Below are 20,466 nucleotides of genomic sequence, written 5' to 3'. Positions count from 1 at the left end.
AAAAAGCTTGATACGCCTCTAACTGCGTACCATCAAGCTACTAAACAACATAAAATGTCCCTTGTGTGTGTGTGTATTAACACCAAATTGGCCTACCATACCTTCCCAACTATGCACAGTATCCCTTTAGGTGCATGCCATTAGGCAATTTACCATTTTCTATTACGTAAAGTTAGTGAACACGTTATCAAAATTAACGTGCACGCATTTTGTTTGAGCAGGAGAGAGAATACGCACGCAGACACGCAATAGGCTACTTGTTGTTTTCTTTTACTCGGCAATCTATATATGGTTATCAACACACAATGTTGAGCTAATTCACTAACTCAATACTCATCATGGATATCACAAGTTTAAACAACGAAAACAGAAAGGATGGAGGCAGCAAAGCTAGGAGTTATTCCAGATGGGCAAGACTGTGTAGCAGGGTAGCTTGTGCTTTCCCTGTTTCCCTCTGGCAGCTGCCAGATTGGAGGTGGGTACGTTAATGAAGGGGGCGGCCCCTACATTGAGTATATTTATACGGCTAGATATCAGCTGACCGTGCGTCTTCCGTTCTCCCATTGTCGCTGGAGGAGCTAGCTTCCGTGTTTGGGTGGCTTGCGGGCAGTTTGGTTTGGCCTTACTGGAGCTAGGTTTACTGCTTGGGTCTCTTGCATCGTTCTACTACAAGGTAAGCTTTCTCTTAAAGTCACACGCGGTTTGATGCGGTCGTGACACCTGTTTATGCTTTTGTGCGACCGCATCATTAGTTTATGCTTCCTTGCTTTAGAGCGCATCCTCGCTTGGCAGTGGACTGTTTGCACGTCCAGCCTTGAGCGTTTATTCACTGGAATCGTGTCATTAAGGTATACCGATCTTCCTAATTTATGTCGGACGCTTTTTATACCCCGTTGATTATCTCCGGGGGGTTTAATCTGCCTTGTTTGCCTGTTGTCTGGTTTTAGCACTGTTCGGTAGCCCTTCCTGTCATGTTCTTGGATTAGCTGTGCTTCCAGGTATGTAGCCTACTCTTAATTTCAGTTTCTGCATTTAGAGGTATTTGGCTTGTATTAATTCTCCTCTGTGATTTCAGACGGTGAAGTTTAACTGAAGCCTGTGCGGTGCTCCAGATTGTGGCTGCACATAAGCCTCGCCACTGCTGCTTTGTTTCCACATAAATTCTACCGTAGGCTAACCTTTGCTGTCCAGTCAGGTAGCTTCCCCCGCGGCCGTGCCACCTGGGAAGCCGCTTGCTGTACAGTATACTGTGTATTCTATGTGTTATGACTGCATGTTCTAACGTGTCCAAATGATACTGGGCTAGACTGTACTCGCCTCTATCACCACCGCCTGTTGCTATATGGTTTAGCCTTACTTTTGTGTCCATTGTCTTCACGCTGTGTGTTTTTGTTTGTTTATTTTCTTTTTTTCATTTCACTCCTAAATAGGAGAGTTGACTATGTGCTTGTGTGTGTGTGCGCGTGTGTTTGTGGCTGTGGTTGGGGTGCTTGTGAGTGTGTGAGTGTGTGTGTGCGTCTGCGGTTGAGGTGCATGCTTGTGTGTGTTCGTCTGCGGTTGAGGTGCATGCTTGTGTGTGTTCGTCTGCGGTTTAGGGTGCATGTGCATGTGTGTGTGCGTGGGCCTTGGAATCTTGTGATTGTGTCTTGCAGTGGACCATTGGGGCAGTATGCAGGGACCTCCCGCCTAGTACTAAGTGGAAGGCCCAGGGCTCTGTGTGCATAAAAGCTAAGCGTCCTACACATTGTTGTATGCTATGTCCAACTAGCCATTTTGTGACCTTCCTGCCCTCACTAAACATTGTTGCCCTTCTCTTTCTCTCTCCCTTGGTGTGTGTGGAAGACAGGAGCTGTTTGACCTCGAGCAGTGGGTCGGTGGTGGAGCCCTTTCCTCACTGGTCTTCTATTTTGTGCACATCCAGGGTTTTGCTTTTTTTCTTTTGTATTTTGATCTTGCTGTGTTCACGTGTGGTGTGGTTTTGGACCCGTCCCCCTCCTCTTCAGTCTACCCCTGCCGTGGTAAGCTACAGCCCTGTTTCTCCCCACACTATCCAGTTGAGTAGTCTCTCCGGGCCCTGCGCCCCCATGGTCCACACATCTTATAACATCTTATAACTGCTCATATCCGCTTGTGTTTTAAGGAGTGATCACTCTGTTAGTACTTTGTCAAACTCTTAATAAAAATACTTTGTATTTTTTTTGTAAATCACGTCTCCAGTCTCTTGATGTACATGCGAACCTGTGTCATTGGTTGAGAGTAACCACCCTTTAAAACTAAACTTCTTGGGGCGCAATCCCCTAGATGGCGTAGTCGTCTAGAATCAATAACCCCTCAGCTCTGCCACAACTGCACTAAAGCCAGACGTCACGTTACGCTAGAACAAAACTAAAAGTAACTTTAGCCTGTATAGGGCTGTATCAAGTTGTCCAAATGAATAGGTCATTGTAGACATTGTCGTTGTATTATTGCATGTGGATGTTGTTATGCTATGTAGGCTAATTTTTTGCTGACCAATGCACGGACCTAAAACGGACAAATATTGTTCACGAGTGATTTTTTTTTTTTTTTTTTTTGCGGGGGGGGGGGGGGGGGGGTGATGGGTGTGCGTACCATAGCATTAATTCCTGCAGGCGCCTAGCCTGACGTAGTCATACTCAATTCTAGTCAGAATTTGAGTCTGATACTGCCATAGACAGTAAAAGAAATGGACGAACAGACTCCGTCGTTTTCAATGGGAGGGCACTGAGTCAAATAGAACGATTTTTCAGTTGGTCCCCCCAGTACTGCGCAGACTCACACTTAACTTCGTGACGTTATAGCCATCGAACTGAATCTTGTAACTCATATGATAAGATACACAGAAATTCTTCTCACACTTCCTTCGCCTTCAAAGTCATCAAAGTTAAACATTTATTTATGTATTATTATTAATATCATCCTCACCAAGTCGTGTTAATGTTGAAGCTACCATACATGATCATCTTCAAAAACAGTCATGCTAAAACAAAACAAAAAAGTTATAGCCTTGAAGCTAATCTTCTTTCCACTTTTCCGACCTACGGTCAATCCATCGAAAACCTCTGAAATGATTAGTGCCGTTTTTAAAAAAATTAGGTTTACTTTTTTATTACTATAAGGTTGCCTCTGTGTAATGCTTTACCTTAACATACGGTCGTGTATGCTAGGTTTTGCTTATGAGTTACCGTCAGACAGTAAGGTGGACTGAGCTTCTTATTCAAACAATACGGTTATCTCCCTACGGCGCGAAAGAGAGATTACGTCAAAGCTAGCTTCCCTCCAACTGAACAAGCTAACCATTCTTCTTACGGGTAACCAACGTTACGGACGAGGTAATGGAGTCTGTTTTGCCTTTGTAGTGTTTATGTAGATTGCACAGAAGCTACAATATCGGCACAGGATATATGTTATATGAAGTTATGGTATTTCAAAAAAATCCTAGAATGAATAGACTTCTATGGGAGTTAGCAGAGAGGTGGTCCCTCCAGCCTACGTCGATTCTTCTACTTCCGGGAATTCGCCTGCCCCCTTGGATACTGCTCCATAGAGCTGTGATTATGGGGCGTGTTTCAAACGAACCAGGAAAAAAAATGCCTCTGCACCATAGACCTACAACCAATCAGAGCAACGGAGTGTGTGACGTATGTTAAGCGACGCATAGTTGATGTCAACAGAACTCAACTGCACGCTAGAAGAAGAAAATGTGAGCGATTTTCGCAGGTGTTGTAAAAATAATGTAAGGATACACGGAGTTCTTCAACACACGAACCTCATTTTTGAGAGAAACAGTAAAGGTGAATGCATATACGATCAAGTTATCCGTTTAGGATTACAACTCCACAACACTGCAAACAAATCGCATCGCATTTGTCGGTCCTGTCAGAACTTTATAACACGGTTGGAACGCGACATGCCCGTGTTTAAAAAATGGACAGAAGACGAAGGAGACCAGCCTGAAGAACCGTGTTCATCTGAGGCATCAGAGACGCCCCGGACTCTGAAGAAGTTCTGCCCCAATCCGTCAACTCCAACCGGTACAAAAACGCGAAGAAGCATTACAGAGGTAAGCTTGTTAATACATTTCTACTTCTTATGATATGACTATGAGAATAACCTCGATTGCCACGTTTCACATGAGTTAATAGTGAGTCGTGATTATTGTCCAGTGTGATAAACACTGTGCATTCCCACACTCCTCATTTCCGTGAAATCTATCTATGATTAAATCATCTAGTCATATTTTGACATGACTAGTATTCTGGAAGCCAGCCCGAATTTCAGTGTAGTGTGAGCAAATGTTACCAGGATAAACTTGTACCTGATGTGTAAGTTGGCCTCTGTCACTTTGTCAATATGTAGAAACTTCATTTTGTAATGGACTAGCATGTTATCCAACCCCCACTTCTGTGCTCTGCACCTCTGTGGGGGGTGGGCAGTGTTTCTCTGACCTGCTCAGCAATTGCATCTGGTGTCACCATATTTAACAGTCTGTATTTTCCAATGTATTGTCAATGCACGTTATACTTATTAGGCTATACTGTAATTCTTCACACTGATGTGTTCACTTATATTTCAGGTTGTCACCCATTTTCCATCCACTTGACCTCCACCTGGAACACCTAAACAATTTTCTCAAATCATTTATGAGAGGATTGGGACCAAACATGTCAGAAATGTCAGCAGCCAGAATCAGTAGGTCCATTGGCATCGTCAAAGAGCTAATGGACAAAACGGACACAGAGCTGGAGCTGACAAGGCCGGCTGGCATTCATCATGTGGCCCGAGAACAGGACGTTTTAACACTGGTAAACGTTTTCAGGGAGACACAACTTTCCCAACAAAAATCACCCAGGCAGGCAGTCTCATGCATTCCCGAATTTCAAGAGAAACTTATTGGCAAAGCTGAATTACCAGGAGAAAATAATGGACTGGCAAAATGTGCCTATTTAAATAATTAAGTAAATGTGAAATGTAAATGGTGATGGTAATTTGTAAATATTGTTTTCGTAAATGACAATGTAAATAATTGTTTTCATATAATAGTTTAGTAGTATCCACATTCTTGAAAACATTTTTGTGTTTTATTGGTTGTATGTTCAAAGTTCAGCGTATATCTTCAAACATTACCTATTATGTGTAGATATTAAAAATCTTTATTGACATGTCTTATTGTTTGTCTTTAAATGCAGAAACATCACCAACCAGTAGAGAAGTATAAACCATTTTAATTTTATTCAAAAATATTAATGTAACAGAGGTAAAAAAAAAAGGCATTTGCACAACAACAGGACCCTGAAGCTACAAATTTGAGCCTGAATTTGAAGCTAGCCTGAGATCTTCAACATTGACAAGCCTGATTCCAAGTTACTTGGGGATGATTGTATCTTATCATCCTCATCCTCGTCATCAAAGTAACCAGTGTAATCCATGTCAACCTGAACACGGTCATCCTGAACAACACAGTCATCAAACAAATTAGTTTGACTCTGTTCGATGTCATCAAAAACCTCATGCATAATTCATAGTATCTCTTTTGCATGTTCCAGCTTGTATGTAGGGAGATTATGGATAATGAAGTCCAGGTCAAATATCTGTGTGCACTGTTCTAAAACTGATCAATGAGTTCATCTCCAAAACCAGTGCAGGCTGTGTCGACTGTGTAAAGTGGTATGTTTTTATGGTCCTGAAGTAAACTACTCCTGTAAGTTTGTAACAGTTCCCTGATCAAAAGTGTGCCCTTAGGTGTGACTATTCTGTGTTTGTGGTGTGATGAAACCTCCCCTTGAAAGTGTTCATATTTGGGGATTAGCTCCCCACAACCTTCAGGTTCACAAGAACAAACAGAATGGCAGTGAGTGCAGCACAGATGTCCTAGATCAACAGATGTGGTGTGTTCCTCAAAATGGCAGTACAAAGCTTTCCGCAGACAACTAGTGACTCCATTAAAGTACCGTCTTAACTGCTGGGTCAAGCTTTGTACTAACATCCCTCACAATCCAGTGTAGGCACTCCAGTGTATGGCCAGGTACTTTAATCAAACCCACTTGTTCTGTTTGGGCTCAGGGCCAAATTTATTGGATTGTCCATCTGAAGCTGTTTCATAACCCTGGCTCTGGATTCCCGATCAGCAGAAGCGGTCAATGTCAGCACAGGTGTACCTGGAATATATAGCAGTACAAAAAGCAACCAATAAGTAACAGTAAAAATAAGAAATTATGAGTAGTATCATTAAGTACTTTTTAATGACTGTACTGACATCTAAAAAGAATACATCACTTATAAGGGGTACAGTGAATAGCCTACCAATATGGGTATGGTGCTTGAGTACATAAAGCAACACCCAAATGCCCTTCTGCCCTTTTGCAGCCTGACCACTGATAGAAATAAAACAGTAACCTACATTAGAATGTTTTAACAGCTAGTTCGCTACAATCACACTAACGTTATGATTGTACCAAGTCTGAGTTAGCGAACGTACAACGATACCTAGGCTACTATGTTTACAACATGGGATTCATATCACGACATTGGGAGTTATTTACTAAGTCAGACAGTTAGACTCTCTTACCATTTGTAAGTTAGATGAACTTCGTCCATGACGACACCCATTACGTTGGCTTGAAAAACATCGGAGCCTAGCATGTCCCTCCACTTGTTGTTCAGCAGCCAGGATTCCGGGCTTCAAAAAAGGATCTGGCAACGACCGCTGGCTATATCCACCTCGTCGTGCACGCCGAGTTGCATCGCCGTGATGCCCATTTCAGTTGCTTCGGCAAAAAACATCTTTCTTATCAACAAATGCCTTGATCCCGTTACTCTGTTCCTCTTTTAAAATTAATTCGCTGTCGATATCTTCTAGAACAGACCTGATAGCAGAATCTACACATCTCAATTCTCCAGCGGCAGCCATCGTTGTTGTAAACGAATTCAACCCAAGCGCTCTTTGGTGACGTGGTGGATTACGTTACTGTTGAGCATCTGTCCATCATCGTATAAAGCCCGCCCTGACAATTTGATTGGCCCGCCAGTATTTGGGCGAGCATACTCGCGCCACTATAAGCCTATCTCATCTAAAAATGGCGTCTCTTCCGTTTTGCTACATTAAGACGTATCGCTACTTCCGGTCATACGGAACACCATTCACGGTGAATGGCAATGGCACAGATGATTTGCACAAGGCGGTATTGTGTGCCTCTGTGTACCAACAGCAGACCAAAACAACCATATTTGAGCTTTCAAAATTTTCCCCGCGATGTGGACCGTCGAAGAAAATGGATTCAAGCCATCAGGAGAGAGGAAGGCCCACTGTTTAACGTCTCTAATAGCACAGTCCTTTCTAGTATGCATTTCCGTAGCAGTGACCTGTACAAAACACCTAGTGGTTTTAACAAACCAGAGGTCTCTGACACAACCCAAGCCAGGAAGTCTGTTTTTGAAAGGACAACTGAGAGACTGGGGTTTGATGTTCATGAAGTCCAACAACCTTGTGGAAAGATGTTGATGTTGCTAGCTACCTTAGCTTAGCTAGCTAGCCTAGCTACGGACCATAACTACGACGCACGACCATCCCCAGGTAAGATTTGATCCGAGTATATGAACTGGCAAGGAGATAAATAGCTAGGTGTACATTTGCATATACATTATGTTTATTTGGAGGATTTTACTGGCTCTGTGCACTACATAATTAGTACTTAAATTGTACCAAAACGTAAGAAATAACATTAGCCTACAATGTGCAAGTGTTAAGCTTCTTAAAACCATGGGTGACTGATGAGCACTGATGCTAGTCTGACTGCAGTCTGCTCGGTTTCAAGTCGATATTTAAACGCAATTGTAGCTTCCACCTTTTTCCTAAATACACCAGCCTACGGTATGATATGAAAGACGAACTTCGTGTTTGTGTTATGGTGGGTGAACGGCACACGTTTCTCGCTCGTTGTAATCGCTTTTAAAAAGCACCTAAAGATGAATGCTTCAGTTGTGCAAAAATGTATGAAATACAATTTATGCAAGTGTTTTCTTAAACCCGTGGGCAGCTCCAAGGATTACTGCTGTGTGTCAGTCTGCTCGGTTTCAAGTAGATATTTAAACGCAATTTTAGCTTCCACCTTTTTCCTAAATACACCAGCCTACGGCATGATATGAAAGACGAACTTCGTGTTTGTGTTATGGTGGGTGAACGGCACACGTTTCTCGTTCGTTGTAATCGCTTTTAAAAAGCACCTAAAGATGAATGCTTCAGTTGTGCCAAAATGTATGAAATACAATTTATGCAAGTGTTTTACGCTTCTTAAACCCGTGGGCAGCTCCAAGGAGCACTGCTGTGTGCCAGTCTGCTCTGTTTCAAGTAGATATTTACGTGATTTTAGCTTCCCCCCGCCTACGTGCACTACGTGGAGTTTGTCTCTACCTAGTGCTGCACAGAGCCAATAACCCTAGGTAACAAAGCAAAGATATAGATAGTAATGTTAGCTAGGTTTAGACAGCAAATTGTGTTCGTGTGTCTGTGTCTGTTTTAAACTAAACAAGAGATTATTTCATACATTTATATTTCATACACCTTTTACTGAAACACAGATTATTGTGATGCTATTTTGTGTCACAGCACTCATAACTTACTACAGTATGTCATCATTGCACACTAAAGTAATTGTAGTGTACCGTAATTAATTAATAAGCATTTTTTGTTTACAGTTTAGCAGGATGTCAGCATCAGGGAAATAAGCTATTCTTGATATGGACTGAGTTTAAAGAGGTGCTGTGATCTGTTTAATTATTTCTCTACTTTTTCTCTATTTGTTTGCATCAGGTAGGTGCATTGGATGCAGCTCACACGAGGATAGTGGAACTGGAGGTGCTGGTGTTGTCACGTGAGTATTTTCACTTCCCTGCTCTTCTACATGCATACACACGCACCCATACACTCCCACATGCTAAGTTGTTAGTAATAATCACTGAATCCGAAATCAAGAAAATACATCGAGAAATATGTCACACACACATGCACGCCCACATGCTGATCAACAGAATAATTGTAAAACAGACAAATTGAAAATTGAACAAAGCACGCACGCATGCACACACACACACACACACACACACACACACACACACATACTATTGAAGAAATACGTCCATAAATGTGGAATGATAAAAAATATCTTATTTGTCTTTCAGAACTTCAATGAAGGACTCGTCTCACCAAATCCTCTCCTCTACACGGAAATGTCTGATCAGTACAAAGTGGGGAACCTGCAAAGGATCAACCACCTGACAATCTAGGCTTGCACCCAGATGTATCATAACGATGCTGCAGTGGGAGACCTTGACCTACCAGAGATCCACGTAGTGGTGGAGCACTTCTGGCTCCAGCCCCTGCCGCATATCTGCGGTTTGCCACGTTCCCTTGAGGATCCTCCCTGCCAACCACTGCTGGGTCTCATCTCTCCTGGCAGCAAGGACCTCATGGCTTGCTGTGAGCCTGCTCTCCACAGGTGGCACCGGGTGTGTATATATATATATATATATATATTAATAATTGGTTTATAGGTGTTCATGTATTGTTCCATGTTGTGTATTTCTATGATGTCCACAAGTTTTTCAATAAAATATGTTTCTTGTTTACTTGTTACTTTGACATTAACCTTTTATAGGGCATATATAATGTGGATTTCACTCTGCAGCGTCCCAATGTTTTTGTTTTTTAAATGACCAACTGGTTAGGTTACGTTTACTTGAGTGCGTGGCTTGTGCAACAATGTGATTAGAGTCTACCAACACACAAAACAGCATATCCCCGCAGTCTTGCTGGCCGAAGTAGTGTTAGTAATAGCACGGTGAGTGGAACATATTAGCAAAAGTTTCTGAACCTTAACTCGTGGAACAACAACTAAAACTTTTGGGAAAGAAATAAGAGCTTTGTCTTCCATAGTGTTGCAACAATTTGCTACTTAGGTGTTTTTCTATGGGGAAATGTTTTGGATATCATACACATTATGGTCATATGACGGACACATACACACAAGGCATTTAATCAATGATATATCAGCTTGGCTTTTTGTGTAAGATTGCCTTTTACAATGTACCTACATAAAAGGCAATCTTACATAAAAAGCCAAGCTGGTATATCATTTATTAAATGCCTCATGTGTATATCTGTCCTTCATATGACCATCATTTGTATGATATCCAAAACATTTCCCCATAAAACACACCTAACTTTCACAAGTTAGGCACCTTACTGTAGTCTACACAGGAAGGTGCATTTGTTATTAACATTGCAAGATGCTCAAACATCGCCCAGGTCTCAGACATCGACACTGTTGCAAGTAAGATGTCATCCTTCAATTAACTAGGCTTCAGTGACGTTTAGCACGAAAAACAGGGTAGGTAGCGTTTGTTTGTCAATTATTGATGCATACTCTAGACAACGTTTTTGTTGACAAACCATAGCCATTTGTGTTGCATCTTTTTAATATTATTTGGCCAACGCACCCCCTTCAAAAAGACTGTTGTAAACAATAGCTATTTCGGCGTACTTGTTCCTTTTGCCCCTGACAGATTCAATGTTCACTACACCTCGTTTGTGCGACTCCTCGTTTTTTCTAAGAGATGGGTAGCACAGTGATCTCTCACAACGACACTATCTAGGCCTACTACGTTGGAGACTATACAAAAACAACATGCACGTAATAATTTCAAAATAAAGTACTGGATCATTTCGTTACACAGCTTTATTGAAGTGCATTTACAAGCTGTGTTTGGATCTGACGTTAGCCACCTAGCTTCTAGCTAGCTGACATCAACATTACCTTCACAAAACATAAACTGATCATGGAACATTCTATATCTACAATCCAATTCTGATGGTTTAGTAGAAGAAGGTTACAGGTATCTGAGACTGGTATCTCTTCCAATGCGATGGGTATCATGAACTCTTTCGTGAACGACATCTTTGAGCGCATCGCTGGAGAGTCCTCCTGCTTAGCCCACTACAACAAGCGCTCTACCATCTCTTCAAGGGAGATCCAGACTGCAGTGCGCCTGCTTCTGCCCGGTGAGCTGGCCAAGCACGCCGTGTCCGAGGGAACAAAGGCCGTCACAAAATACACAAGTTCCAAGTAAAGTGTTAACGTAACGCTTCACCACACAAAGGCTCTTTTAAGAGCCACCCACATTCTTTGAGAAGTAATTCCAATACCTACTGTAAGGACTTTCATTACTGTCATTATCAATGTATCAAAGACGTTGGGAATATAATCCATCTAAATCTTTTGCAGCTCATTAGGGACCGTTCGTTATTTATAAACGGGATCACCGGAGGGATTTTGAGTGCTTCGATCAAAAGTTGCATGACCCTCCCCTACCTGCTATAAAATTTACAACGACCCTCCAGCAGCATTTTCAAAAATGACATGACCCTCCCCAGCCAATTGTTGAAGTATTCCGCCCACGCTGTTACGCACTATGCTATGATAACACATCAACATATGCTACCGTTCTAAAATCACCCTCTGCTTTCTGATCTTACACATCACACTTCACCAAGATGGTGGCCATTTCAGTAGATTTACTTCCTAACATTGTTGTGGAAACACAATATGGAAACTAAATGCACACTTCCTGCAACTGCATTAGCCTACTTGAAAAGTTACTCCTCTAGTAATATTCACATGAAATAAAACAATAAAGCATTGAGACCATTCAACAAAGCACACTGGGTAATAACAAATTCAACACATGAACTTGTTGCTATGGACTTGTCTCTAGGCTTCCTCAGTCATTGTAAAGCTGCCGAAGCTTAACATTATCCAAAACTCAATTTCTCAGACGAGCGTCAATTTGGGAGCTTGCTACACTCCTTCCTTCTCAAATGACTTGAAAAGGCCGTTTGCACAATTTCACAAATAATCACAGGGACCGAAAAATACCCAACATGCCAACTTTTTCTGGGTTTATCATTTTAACGTTTCCCTGCTGTCTTGCCGTTTTAATAGTTTCTTGTAGAATATCCCATATTACTGTAATACTCATAACAGTCCTGCATTCTTGCCTGTCTCTGTGTTGTCCTGTTGTTACCCCTTGCCCTTCCAGTGAAACAGATGTATTCAAATAATCGTTTTGCTTGCTTGAATGCGAACTCAGAGTGATGTTACAGTTTTTCACTTTGGTGCTATTCTCACATCACTATTAACATTTGCACAGCAGTTAGTGCATTTCTCAAAACAAATAGTGCAAACTGCAAAACCTAGTGGATGACCTGCAAAAGCACGTCACTTGCTCAAAATGGATAGTCCATTCCTCAAAAGCACGTATTCATGTCAATGAAACTGGCAGTGTCATCAAATTGAGAAGTCTTTGACACCATCGTTTATGAACAAGATAGTCAAATGGCTTTGTCATGTTTTCATTATGACAGTTCTCTCAGTGTTTTCCAATGCAAAAAAAGGTCAGAACTCAGTGACACTACCTGAACATGCTCAAGACAGCACTATAAAGTACTTGTACAGCCATTTGAAAACTACAAAGTTACACATTGCTGTAGTTAGGGGAGTAAGTGAGTACAAGACACTGAATATACATTTTTACTGTATGCTCTTTGCAATTCAGCATTGTGACAGAATTTGATAACTAGTTCAACAATTGTGTATGTAATGACTCAAGCAATGAAATGAAGACTATTAGTTTTATAGGGAACGACTATTCAGTATCCATAAGTATAGTTCATTTTGACTGACATGACATAAGCAAATGATAATGTTAAAAAACAGCAGAGAATTGTATGAAAGCAACTGATACATATCCAAAAGTATTTGCAATTTGTTCAGAGGAAGGAGAAATTGCTACTATGATGTGCACAAATGACTAAATGTTGTGGAGGTTGAACTAATAGTTATGAGAATTTTCATTCTGATCTGCAAAAAGCACCAAAGTGACTGAGAAAAACTGTAATCTAGGCCTATTTAAGTTAACGACGTGGTTGTCGTGATAGCAAGATTCATTAGCGCTTGCGGTGTTCGGCCGAAAAGGTGCGCACCTGCCAGGCTACTCAGCTAGACAAAGAATTCCCCCTGTATTCACTCCAAGTTGGCCTACCATAACTTACCAACTACACTGTAGACCATAAACTGGATATTTATATGACCAAATGTATTTGTTCAACTTTATGAAGCAGAATTACGCACTGCTACTTGGAACGTAGGCCTAACACATTTTTGTTGGCAGGAGAATGACAGCGATTAACAAATTGCACTTGTTGCTGGTTACCAATAAATACTATATATTTTTTTGCAAACAGCAAAAACAGAAAGGATGGAGACAGCAAAGCTAGAGATGGATAGGAACAAGGTAACCTGACTCCGCCAGATGGATCAGGATGGTCTCACGAGGCTAGGAACAAGGTCAATTGGTAGAAATGCTTGTCAAAACGTTAGGAGCTGGATGTGTGGATGAATGAAGCACACGTAGGCCTATGCTTTGTGTTAAGCATGCACACTGTTTAAAGTTAGGCTACACGGTAAACTACAAGTAAACCAAAGTTAAATTTAGCTTTTTTAGGGCTGGATAAAGTTGACCAAATGGATATAGGCTGTTAGGCGTGAATAAAGTAGGCTACTTTGTTGCTCCAACCCTTCCAACGTTAATGGGGACGAATGTTGACATTTTCCGTATTTTGCGTGAGAAACCCGGGAAATCTCCCTCATTTTCATTGTTCAATGTTGACAGAGCTATGGAAGGAAAGAGAACGTTATTATGGCGACAGAAATCAACAATCAAACAAGCCACTTAGATTTTTTGCTGTTTTCATTAAACAAAAGATGGGTGACCCTCCCTCCTAGACAAAAAAAAGTTAGGTGACCCTCCCCTCAACAAAGAATAAAAAGACATGACCCTCCCCTATTTTCCTCCGGTGACCCCGTTTATAAATAACGAACGGTCCCTTAGCTACTGTTACTTGATTTGCTGTGAACATTCGTACTTGCGCATTTGGGTTGCTTAGTGCTCCGCTGATGATTTTAGTGCTTTCAAGATGGGTAGGCCTAAGGCATAATCTGTTCAGCATACACTTAATTAAGCGGTTCTGATTTATGTTTGTTCATGCTATTAATGATTGATTAAATTGCTGTTCTTTAATGTAGTTCTACCAACATTTTAAAATTGTTCACTGTCTCACACACTGACGTGGAAACTAACCGAAAGGGAAAACATTTTTAATTAAACAAAGCGCTTTTAAACTCTATCCTGAGATATTAAAAACATGTGGAAACTTGTGTTATCCTTGCTCCTCAGTAGAGGGTATTGTAAATTGGTCTGTTGTGTCCGCTCACATAAGTTTAAAACCACCAACCCGAAATACTGAAGGTAAACGTATTTTCATTGTTCTCCATTATCATCCGGATAAACTTCAGAATCAGAATGCAAATTCAGGAATGTGGTTTCACTTTGACAGATTGCGTTACATGGTTGATGACCGTTCTTGTTCTGTGGTTGATTTTACGTGTTTGGTTTGGAGTGAAATAATGATATCACAGCATAGGCTAGTCCTTAATTTAGCGGTTTAGCACAACAATCACTCACTGAACTCAAATCAACATTATAGACTTGCAACTATCAATTAATTGATACTGACTAATTTGCTTGCTATCAAGCCTAAGGAAGCCTAAGAAGACTATATAAGGTTGCATTTACTGATGTTTATTGGTTAGTTTATTCATGGGTTTCATCAGGTCCCTTTCCACAGGTGTATAAAATCAAACACCTTAATTATCAATGCAGACTGCATGGTGCTTGATTAATACACCTGTGGAAAGGGACCTGATGAAACCCATGAATAGACAGAGGCGATTGTGACCTCTAGGCTTATGGAACTCGTTATGCGTCATAATGGTGAGTTCACAATAGCGTAGCTGTCATCCTCCGCCAAAATACTGCTTTGCTTCACTTGTTGCAACTTCTCAGTCGGATATAGCCTACACGCTTGTTTTTCCGTTTCGATTATATATATATCTTTCAAATTGTAATTTTCCTAATTTGATACCATATTATATTTTAAGTTCAGGACGTTTAACTTCAGCTCATTATCATCACAATTTTGAAATGTAGCTCCAGTCAGTGAATTGGATATTTTCAGTTCTATGGATCCCCAAAGCCTTAAAGAGGAGTTGGATAGACTCCATGCCCAAAACCAGGAGATGAAACACATAATGCAGCAGCTCCTGAGGGAAAACCTGGAGCGGATGCAGTACACCGGCTCCCAGACCTGCTTCCCAGCATGTGTGAGTTCCCTATAAAATCGAATAGTAGGCCTAGTACAATATAGCCTAAGCTACAACTGGTATGTACATTTAATAGCCCATATTCCCTGAGGCCAATACAAATACAGCTTATGCGCAATCTGGCTGTTAATCAATTATAGAAATCATACCATGGGCTAAGTTACTTATAGTAACTTTCATATTAGGTTCACATACAGAACTGTGTGTGTGCAAATGTCTGTTTGTGGTGTTGGGTGCTGGTGGGGCCATGTTTGACATGTTTCCTCCTCCCTGTTTACAGTGTCATCATCAGCTGCTTCACCCGCATCTCCATCCTCATCTTGTGCCTGTGATACTGCCAGACCACAATCCCACAATGCTCTGCGGCTCTCTCCAGTCGCTCAGAGCCAGTGTAGCGTCTGGTCAACATGAGCTGTTGCCCCCTATTACCCCTGCACGCGCCCAGCAGCAGCAGTCCTGTGGCTCATTCTCCTCCTTGCCTGCGCTTGCCCAGGGCAAGGACCCGGTCCAGCTGTTCCTAGGTGACAGTCGGCTCTCTGCAATTCCGCAAGGAGGTGCTCCGCGTCCCCTAGGCAGGAGGAATTTGACTGGCCTTGATCGCGCTCACCTGCTGATGCCACTCCATCACAACAGAGCCCCGAGTGGCGTTGCCAATGGCAGTATGGCACCTTCTCCACCTGTCATCGCCAAGGCAAGTCAGAACAACGAGCCGAAGAAGATCAAGGCCAGGCGCTGCATCAAAACTGTCCAAGATGTTGGCCTGAAAACCAGCGGTCACCAGGACAACATAAACAGTGGCCGACCCCAGGTAAAGCATACAATGCAGTCAAAGCAGGAGCAGGATACGGGGTGTGTGCTGGAACCCCTAAACGTCCACCAGATTCCTGAGAACCTCCGACTGGAGGCCCTGCGTGTTGCTGAGGAGATCAGACTCGCCAGTCTACGCTGTAACAGTGTCCTCAGTGGCAATGCCAGCGCTTCTGACCGTGCAGGCAGTTCTACGAGCAGCCTCAGCCCTGTGGACCTCAGGACCCCGTCCGCACTGCGCGCTCTGCCCTTCCGCAACACCCCCACTCCACCCACTGCCCATGCTGTCCCCTCCCCCCCAGAGACAGCCAAACCCCAGGTAACCAAACAGAGACGGTTCGTCAGTAGACTGCCACGCCTCAAGAAGACAGCTTCAGTTAGTGTGGCCACTGCTGTGACAGGTGAGCAGTGAAGTCAGTAAAGTTAGATACATTTCCCTAACCCCTCTTGCATACACACTCACTCACACACACTGATCGTATTGTCTGATATAGCTTTGGTTGCAACACAAGAACAGGATCTACAAATCAAACTTAATAACACATGTGTGCAGACCCATGGAGCACATGCAGACCATCTCATACAGTCTTGACAACTTAACAATACTTAAACATCAGTGCATAACATAATTTGCCATGGTAGTGTATAGAGACAAACAGATTTGACCTTTGACCTCCCAGAGCAAAAGTCAGTGGAGTGTCTGGCAGGGAAGGAGGAAGTGAGGGAGTGTAAGGAGGTGAAGAAGAAGAGAGTGATAGAGAAGCTAACAAGCAGCACCCAGCAGACCAGGGAGCTCCCTGAGCTGGCCAAACTGCCCCCTGTGTCCTGTCCCGAGGAGGCCATCCTGCAGGCCTTCAGGCTGCTCAGAGAGGATGATTGGTGGGAGTATAGCTAAAATAGGCTAGGCTAACACATTAAATCTATACAAATGATAGGCTATTAGCTATGATAAGCTACTTTAACATATTTACTTGAGACAAATTATAGGTTTTCAGCTAAGATACATGCAAATGACATATGTGTGTTCAAAGAGTGTCTTTAATTGAAGACAGTCTATGCAAGGTCTTTAGCAGTATATCTTCAGCTTAGCTCTAAAGTGTAAAGTCAAGTATATGCTCCTCTGAGTTGTGTGTGTGTTGTTGTTTCTGCAGGGAGCAGAAGATCGAGGCCCTGATCTCCATCAGGTCTCTGTCTCAGCACCACGCTGAGGTGCTGCTGCCCAGGCTGCATGATGTGTGTCTGGCCGTCTACCACGAGGTCTCTGCTGGAAAACAAGATAGAGCTCATGTTGCATTTGTTCTGTTTCAGGCCCGAGAATATGTATTCAGATGATTTAGTTATACTGCACAGTTTCAATAAGCTTACTCGTCTTGGTGCCTCTACAATGTATGCATGTTGGGCCTGGACTCATTTTTATAGACAGTATGAGAACACCGTTGTAACAAACTTTCTTTGTGTTCTATGTATTTTTGAGACAGTTTGTAACATTTTGTCATTCTACCTTTCTCAACACACCCAGGTGAAGAACCTGCGCTCGATGGTTTCCCGTGCTGCCATGGTGACGCTGGCCCACCTGCACGCTCACCTGGGGCGAGGCATGGACGCAGAGGCCGAGGGCACTGCCCAGACACTGCTGCCGAAAGCTGGAGAGGCCAGCGGCTTCATCAGGGAGGACATGGAGCTGGCACTGGGGTACATGGTGCTCAACGTCACCCCCTCTCGCAGCATGAACGCCCTCATCAACACAGGGCTCAGGTGAGGGGGAGAGAGAACCCTGATGAGCCTTTACTTCAGACTTTCTGAAGTTTATTGGTTCTCTGTGATACTGCTGATACTAATGGTTCTACTAGTCCTCAACAACTGTTACCTAGTTCTCTGTTTCACCTGGTTTCACACATGGCTCTCCGGGTTATATGGTTCTTTTTCTCCTCTGACTCTCTGGCTTACTCATTCTCTGGCTCTGTGTTTCTCTTGGTTTGTCTCAATGGTTCTCTACTTTCTTAGACACCGTAATGCGGCCGTGAGGAAGACCACTGCACAGTTCCTGGAGAGACTGGCAGAGGTCATGGGGGCATCCCGCGTCTTGTCTGGCAAAAAGAACCTGACTGACCGCTTTATCCACTCCATCAGCTGTCTGGCCCTCGACAGTGCACAGGAAGTCAGGTGGGAGTGCTACTTCTTGTTTCTAAATAACAACTCAGCCAACCAAACCTAACAATCAATTTATTATGTGATATCCAAAAGTCATGTCATGTCATATATCAATACTACATAGAATTATCTGTCAGTGTCATGGATTTGAAATGGTATGTTTACCACTGTGAAAACACAATGAAGAGTTAGTAACAAATTCAGAAAACACTATGTTTTGCACTGTACATATTACACAGTGCCTTATACAGTATGTTATACAATATGTTGGTCCATGTAGTGACTGTAAATTAACTAGTGCAGTGCCCGTACAAAACATGCCAATTCAAAAAACCTGTTGTCCAACGACATGCCTGCAGGTACTTTAAAAATGGGCTGATGCTCTAAGGTTATGTCACCACTGGATCAAAATTATAACACAAACACAGGGAGAGACTGGCGATGTTCAAATGTCTAGGGGTTCATTACATAACCTGAATACTTACAAAAAGAGTATTGAAGCTGAAATAAAAACAAATAAATTAAAAAAAGAAGACATCAAACAGCTAACCACAGTCATGTAACGGCTGGGCCCTACTGTATATGCCATCTGATTGGGACATGCTTTGTCACTGCCACTTCCCATCACTTAACACAAGAAACGGGCGTAGAATAGGGAAAAGACACTGTAAGACATAAGCATTACAATGAAAGCTGGAAAGCAATCATTCTTGCCAAACATTCAATAATGCAAATAATAAGCATTCAATATTTTCTTTCTTTCAGAGTTATTGCTTTTACACATAAAAATGGGCATAATACTAGCTTTTTTGGCGTAGGTTTAAGGCTATGTTTACCTGTAATTCAAAATTTGATGACCGAGAAGTTTGGAGTAGATTGATTGACTCTCTAAACGGTCTCTGCAATAAGTGATGTCTCGCCTAGCCACTTCAAGTGTATTCAGCTAAAGTGCCAACTGGTCAAGTGTGACGTCAAATGATTCTACTCCACTGTCATAAACAGAGAGTCTGCCTCACACCCTCTTGTGATGAAATAAAAACAGGCAGTTCTGCCTATGAAAAAACAATGTGGCATCAAACATATTTTGAATGTTAATTTAACATATAAAAAACATCACAATGTTGTTTTAATGCTGTCATTATTTATTGATTGTAAATAAATTGGTGTTGATGTATTGTTTGTGTCTAAAACAGGACCCATGCCCGTAACACGCTGGCATTCTTGGCTTCCCATCCTGACCTTATCAAGATGGTGGACAGGTTCGCCCCTCAGAGAGATCAAGGCACTGTCAGGGACGTCATCAACAAATGCCAAAAAAAGTGGGTGCAAACCACTGGAGGACACCATTAACACATAGCATTTATCTATCATTGTCAAAAATTGGCCAACATCTCTACCTATTATCATTTAACCTCAGAGAATCCAGAAGGAAATGTCTTAGTAATGTGTCCTTTTGTCCACCCCCCCAGAAATATTCATTGAAGTGAACATCCAAGCTGGAAGAATGCAATAATGAATACTGGTCTACACACAAACCGTAACATTTTTAAAAATGTGCATTAAGCAATGCACAATCCCTACATAGTCGCAAATCCAAATTAAAAAGGAATTCTGGCATCAACAAAGGATCATCCAGCCCAGCAGCAGCATTCCAGCAGACTACCAACAAGACCAAGCTCCTTCTCCCATTCCAGTCTGCTCTCATTCACTCTCAAGCAGCTCTACAGCCCCCAACCAGCTGCAGCATTCAAACATCTATTTTTACATAGGCCTAATTTGTATTTTGTTTCTTTTTCACATCTTTCAGTTTCCTTTTTCTGAAACAAGTTAAAAATAAAGGGGAACAAAGTGTATTTGTCTGTCTCATTTGGCTCAACATCGTTAATAATAAACTTTGCCACTGTTTTGCACATGTAGCGTGCATAGCAGTCTTACAAAACATTCTAACTAGACTAGAAACATATTGTGAGAAAATTTTGAGAAAATAATTCCGCATCTATAAACCAATAACCGGAAGTGAGGTAAGAGAGGGCAAACAGGTCAAGTTCAATGAATGGTGTAATGAATCCTGACACAGACTCAGAGGTGATTATAAACGAGAACGCCTTTGATGGGCCACAGCCTTATAATTATGAGCCTCCTTGGCGAGATAGGCAAGTGAAATAGGGGCCAGGAAGAGAACAGGGGGAGGAACGATGGGCAGAGGAGAGAGGTA

General features: G+C 42.2%; 2 protein-coding genes and 3 long non-coding RNA genes across 6 annotated transcripts; 4 read left to right on the top strand and 1 right to left on the bottom strand.

The window, feature by feature from the left end:
• Window positions 1-573: 573 nt before the first annotated feature.
• LOC143141057 (uncharacterized) lies at window positions 574-2,211 on the top strand. Its single transcript, XR_012990729.1, has 3 exons — window positions 574-673; window positions 773-848; window positions 948-2,211. It is a non-coding gene; the product is annotated as an uncharacterized LOC143141057 (long non-coding RNA).
• A 3,016-nt stretch (window positions 2,212-5,227) lies between these two features.
• Window positions 5,228-7,069, bottom strand: LOC143127966 (uncharacterized). The gene is made up of 2 exons (XR_012987751.1): window positions 6,587-7,069; window positions 5,228-6,176 (listed from the first exon to the last, which is right to left on the bottom strand). It is a non-coding gene; the product is annotated as an uncharacterized LOC143127966 (long non-coding RNA).
• A 274-nt stretch (window positions 7,070-7,343) lies between these two features.
• On the top strand, window positions 7,344-9,517 carry LOC143127962 (uncharacterized). Its single transcript, XR_012987750.1, has 3 exons — window positions 7,344-7,591; window positions 8,828-8,888; window positions 9,196-9,517. It is a non-coding gene; the product is annotated as an uncharacterized LOC143127962 (long non-coding RNA).
• Window positions 9,518-10,938: 1,421 nt separating this feature from the next.
• LOC143118935 (uncharacterized) lies at window positions 10,939-16,995 on the top strand. Its single transcript, XM_076280100.1, has 4 exons — window positions 10,939-11,131; window positions 15,121-15,293; window positions 15,574-16,501; window positions 16,781-16,995. The coding sequence occupies exons 1-4, from the start codon at window positions 10,939-10,941 to the stop codon at window positions 16,993-16,995; spliced, it is 1,509 nt and encodes a 502-aa protein (XP_076136215.1).
• On the top strand, window positions 16,425-19,997 carry LOC143140934 (TOG array regulator of axonemal microtubules protein 1-like). Of its 2 annotated transcripts, XM_076302216.1 has the most exons (6): window positions 16,425-16,501; window positions 17,252-17,357; window positions 17,620-17,855; window positions 18,105-18,263; window positions 19,445-19,570; window positions 19,721-19,997. In XM_076302216.1, exons 3-6 carry the CDS (start codon window positions 17,638-17,640, stop codon window positions 19,731-19,733), a joined length of 516 nt encoding a protein of 171 aa, XP_076158331.1. In that variant the 5' UTR covers window positions 16,425-16,501; window positions 17,252-17,357; window positions 17,620-17,637; the 3' UTR covers window positions 19,734-19,997. The 2 variants fall into 2 exon arrangements, with proteins under 2 accessions (XP_076158331.1, XP_076158249.1); XM_076302134.1 differs by lacking the exon at window positions 19,721-19,997 and having other exon boundaries at window positions 19,445-19,686.
• The last annotated feature ends 469 nt before the right edge of the window (window positions 19,998-20,466 follow it).

This window comes from Alosa pseudoharengus, unplaced genomic scaffold (genome assembly GCF_046254945.1).
Source record: "Alosa pseudoharengus isolate Yale_2024_CS ecotype anadromous, Long Island Sound unplaced genomic scaffold, YU_APseudo_1.1 YU_APseudo_1.1_scf_1, whole genome shotgun sequence".
Taxonomy (NCBI): Eukaryota; Metazoa; Chordata; class Actinopteri; order Clupeiformes; family Clupeidae; genus Alosa; species Alosa pseudoharengus.
The sequence above is the reverse complement of the archived record's forward strand: the minus strand, read 5'-3'. Positions and strand labels throughout refer to the sequence as shown.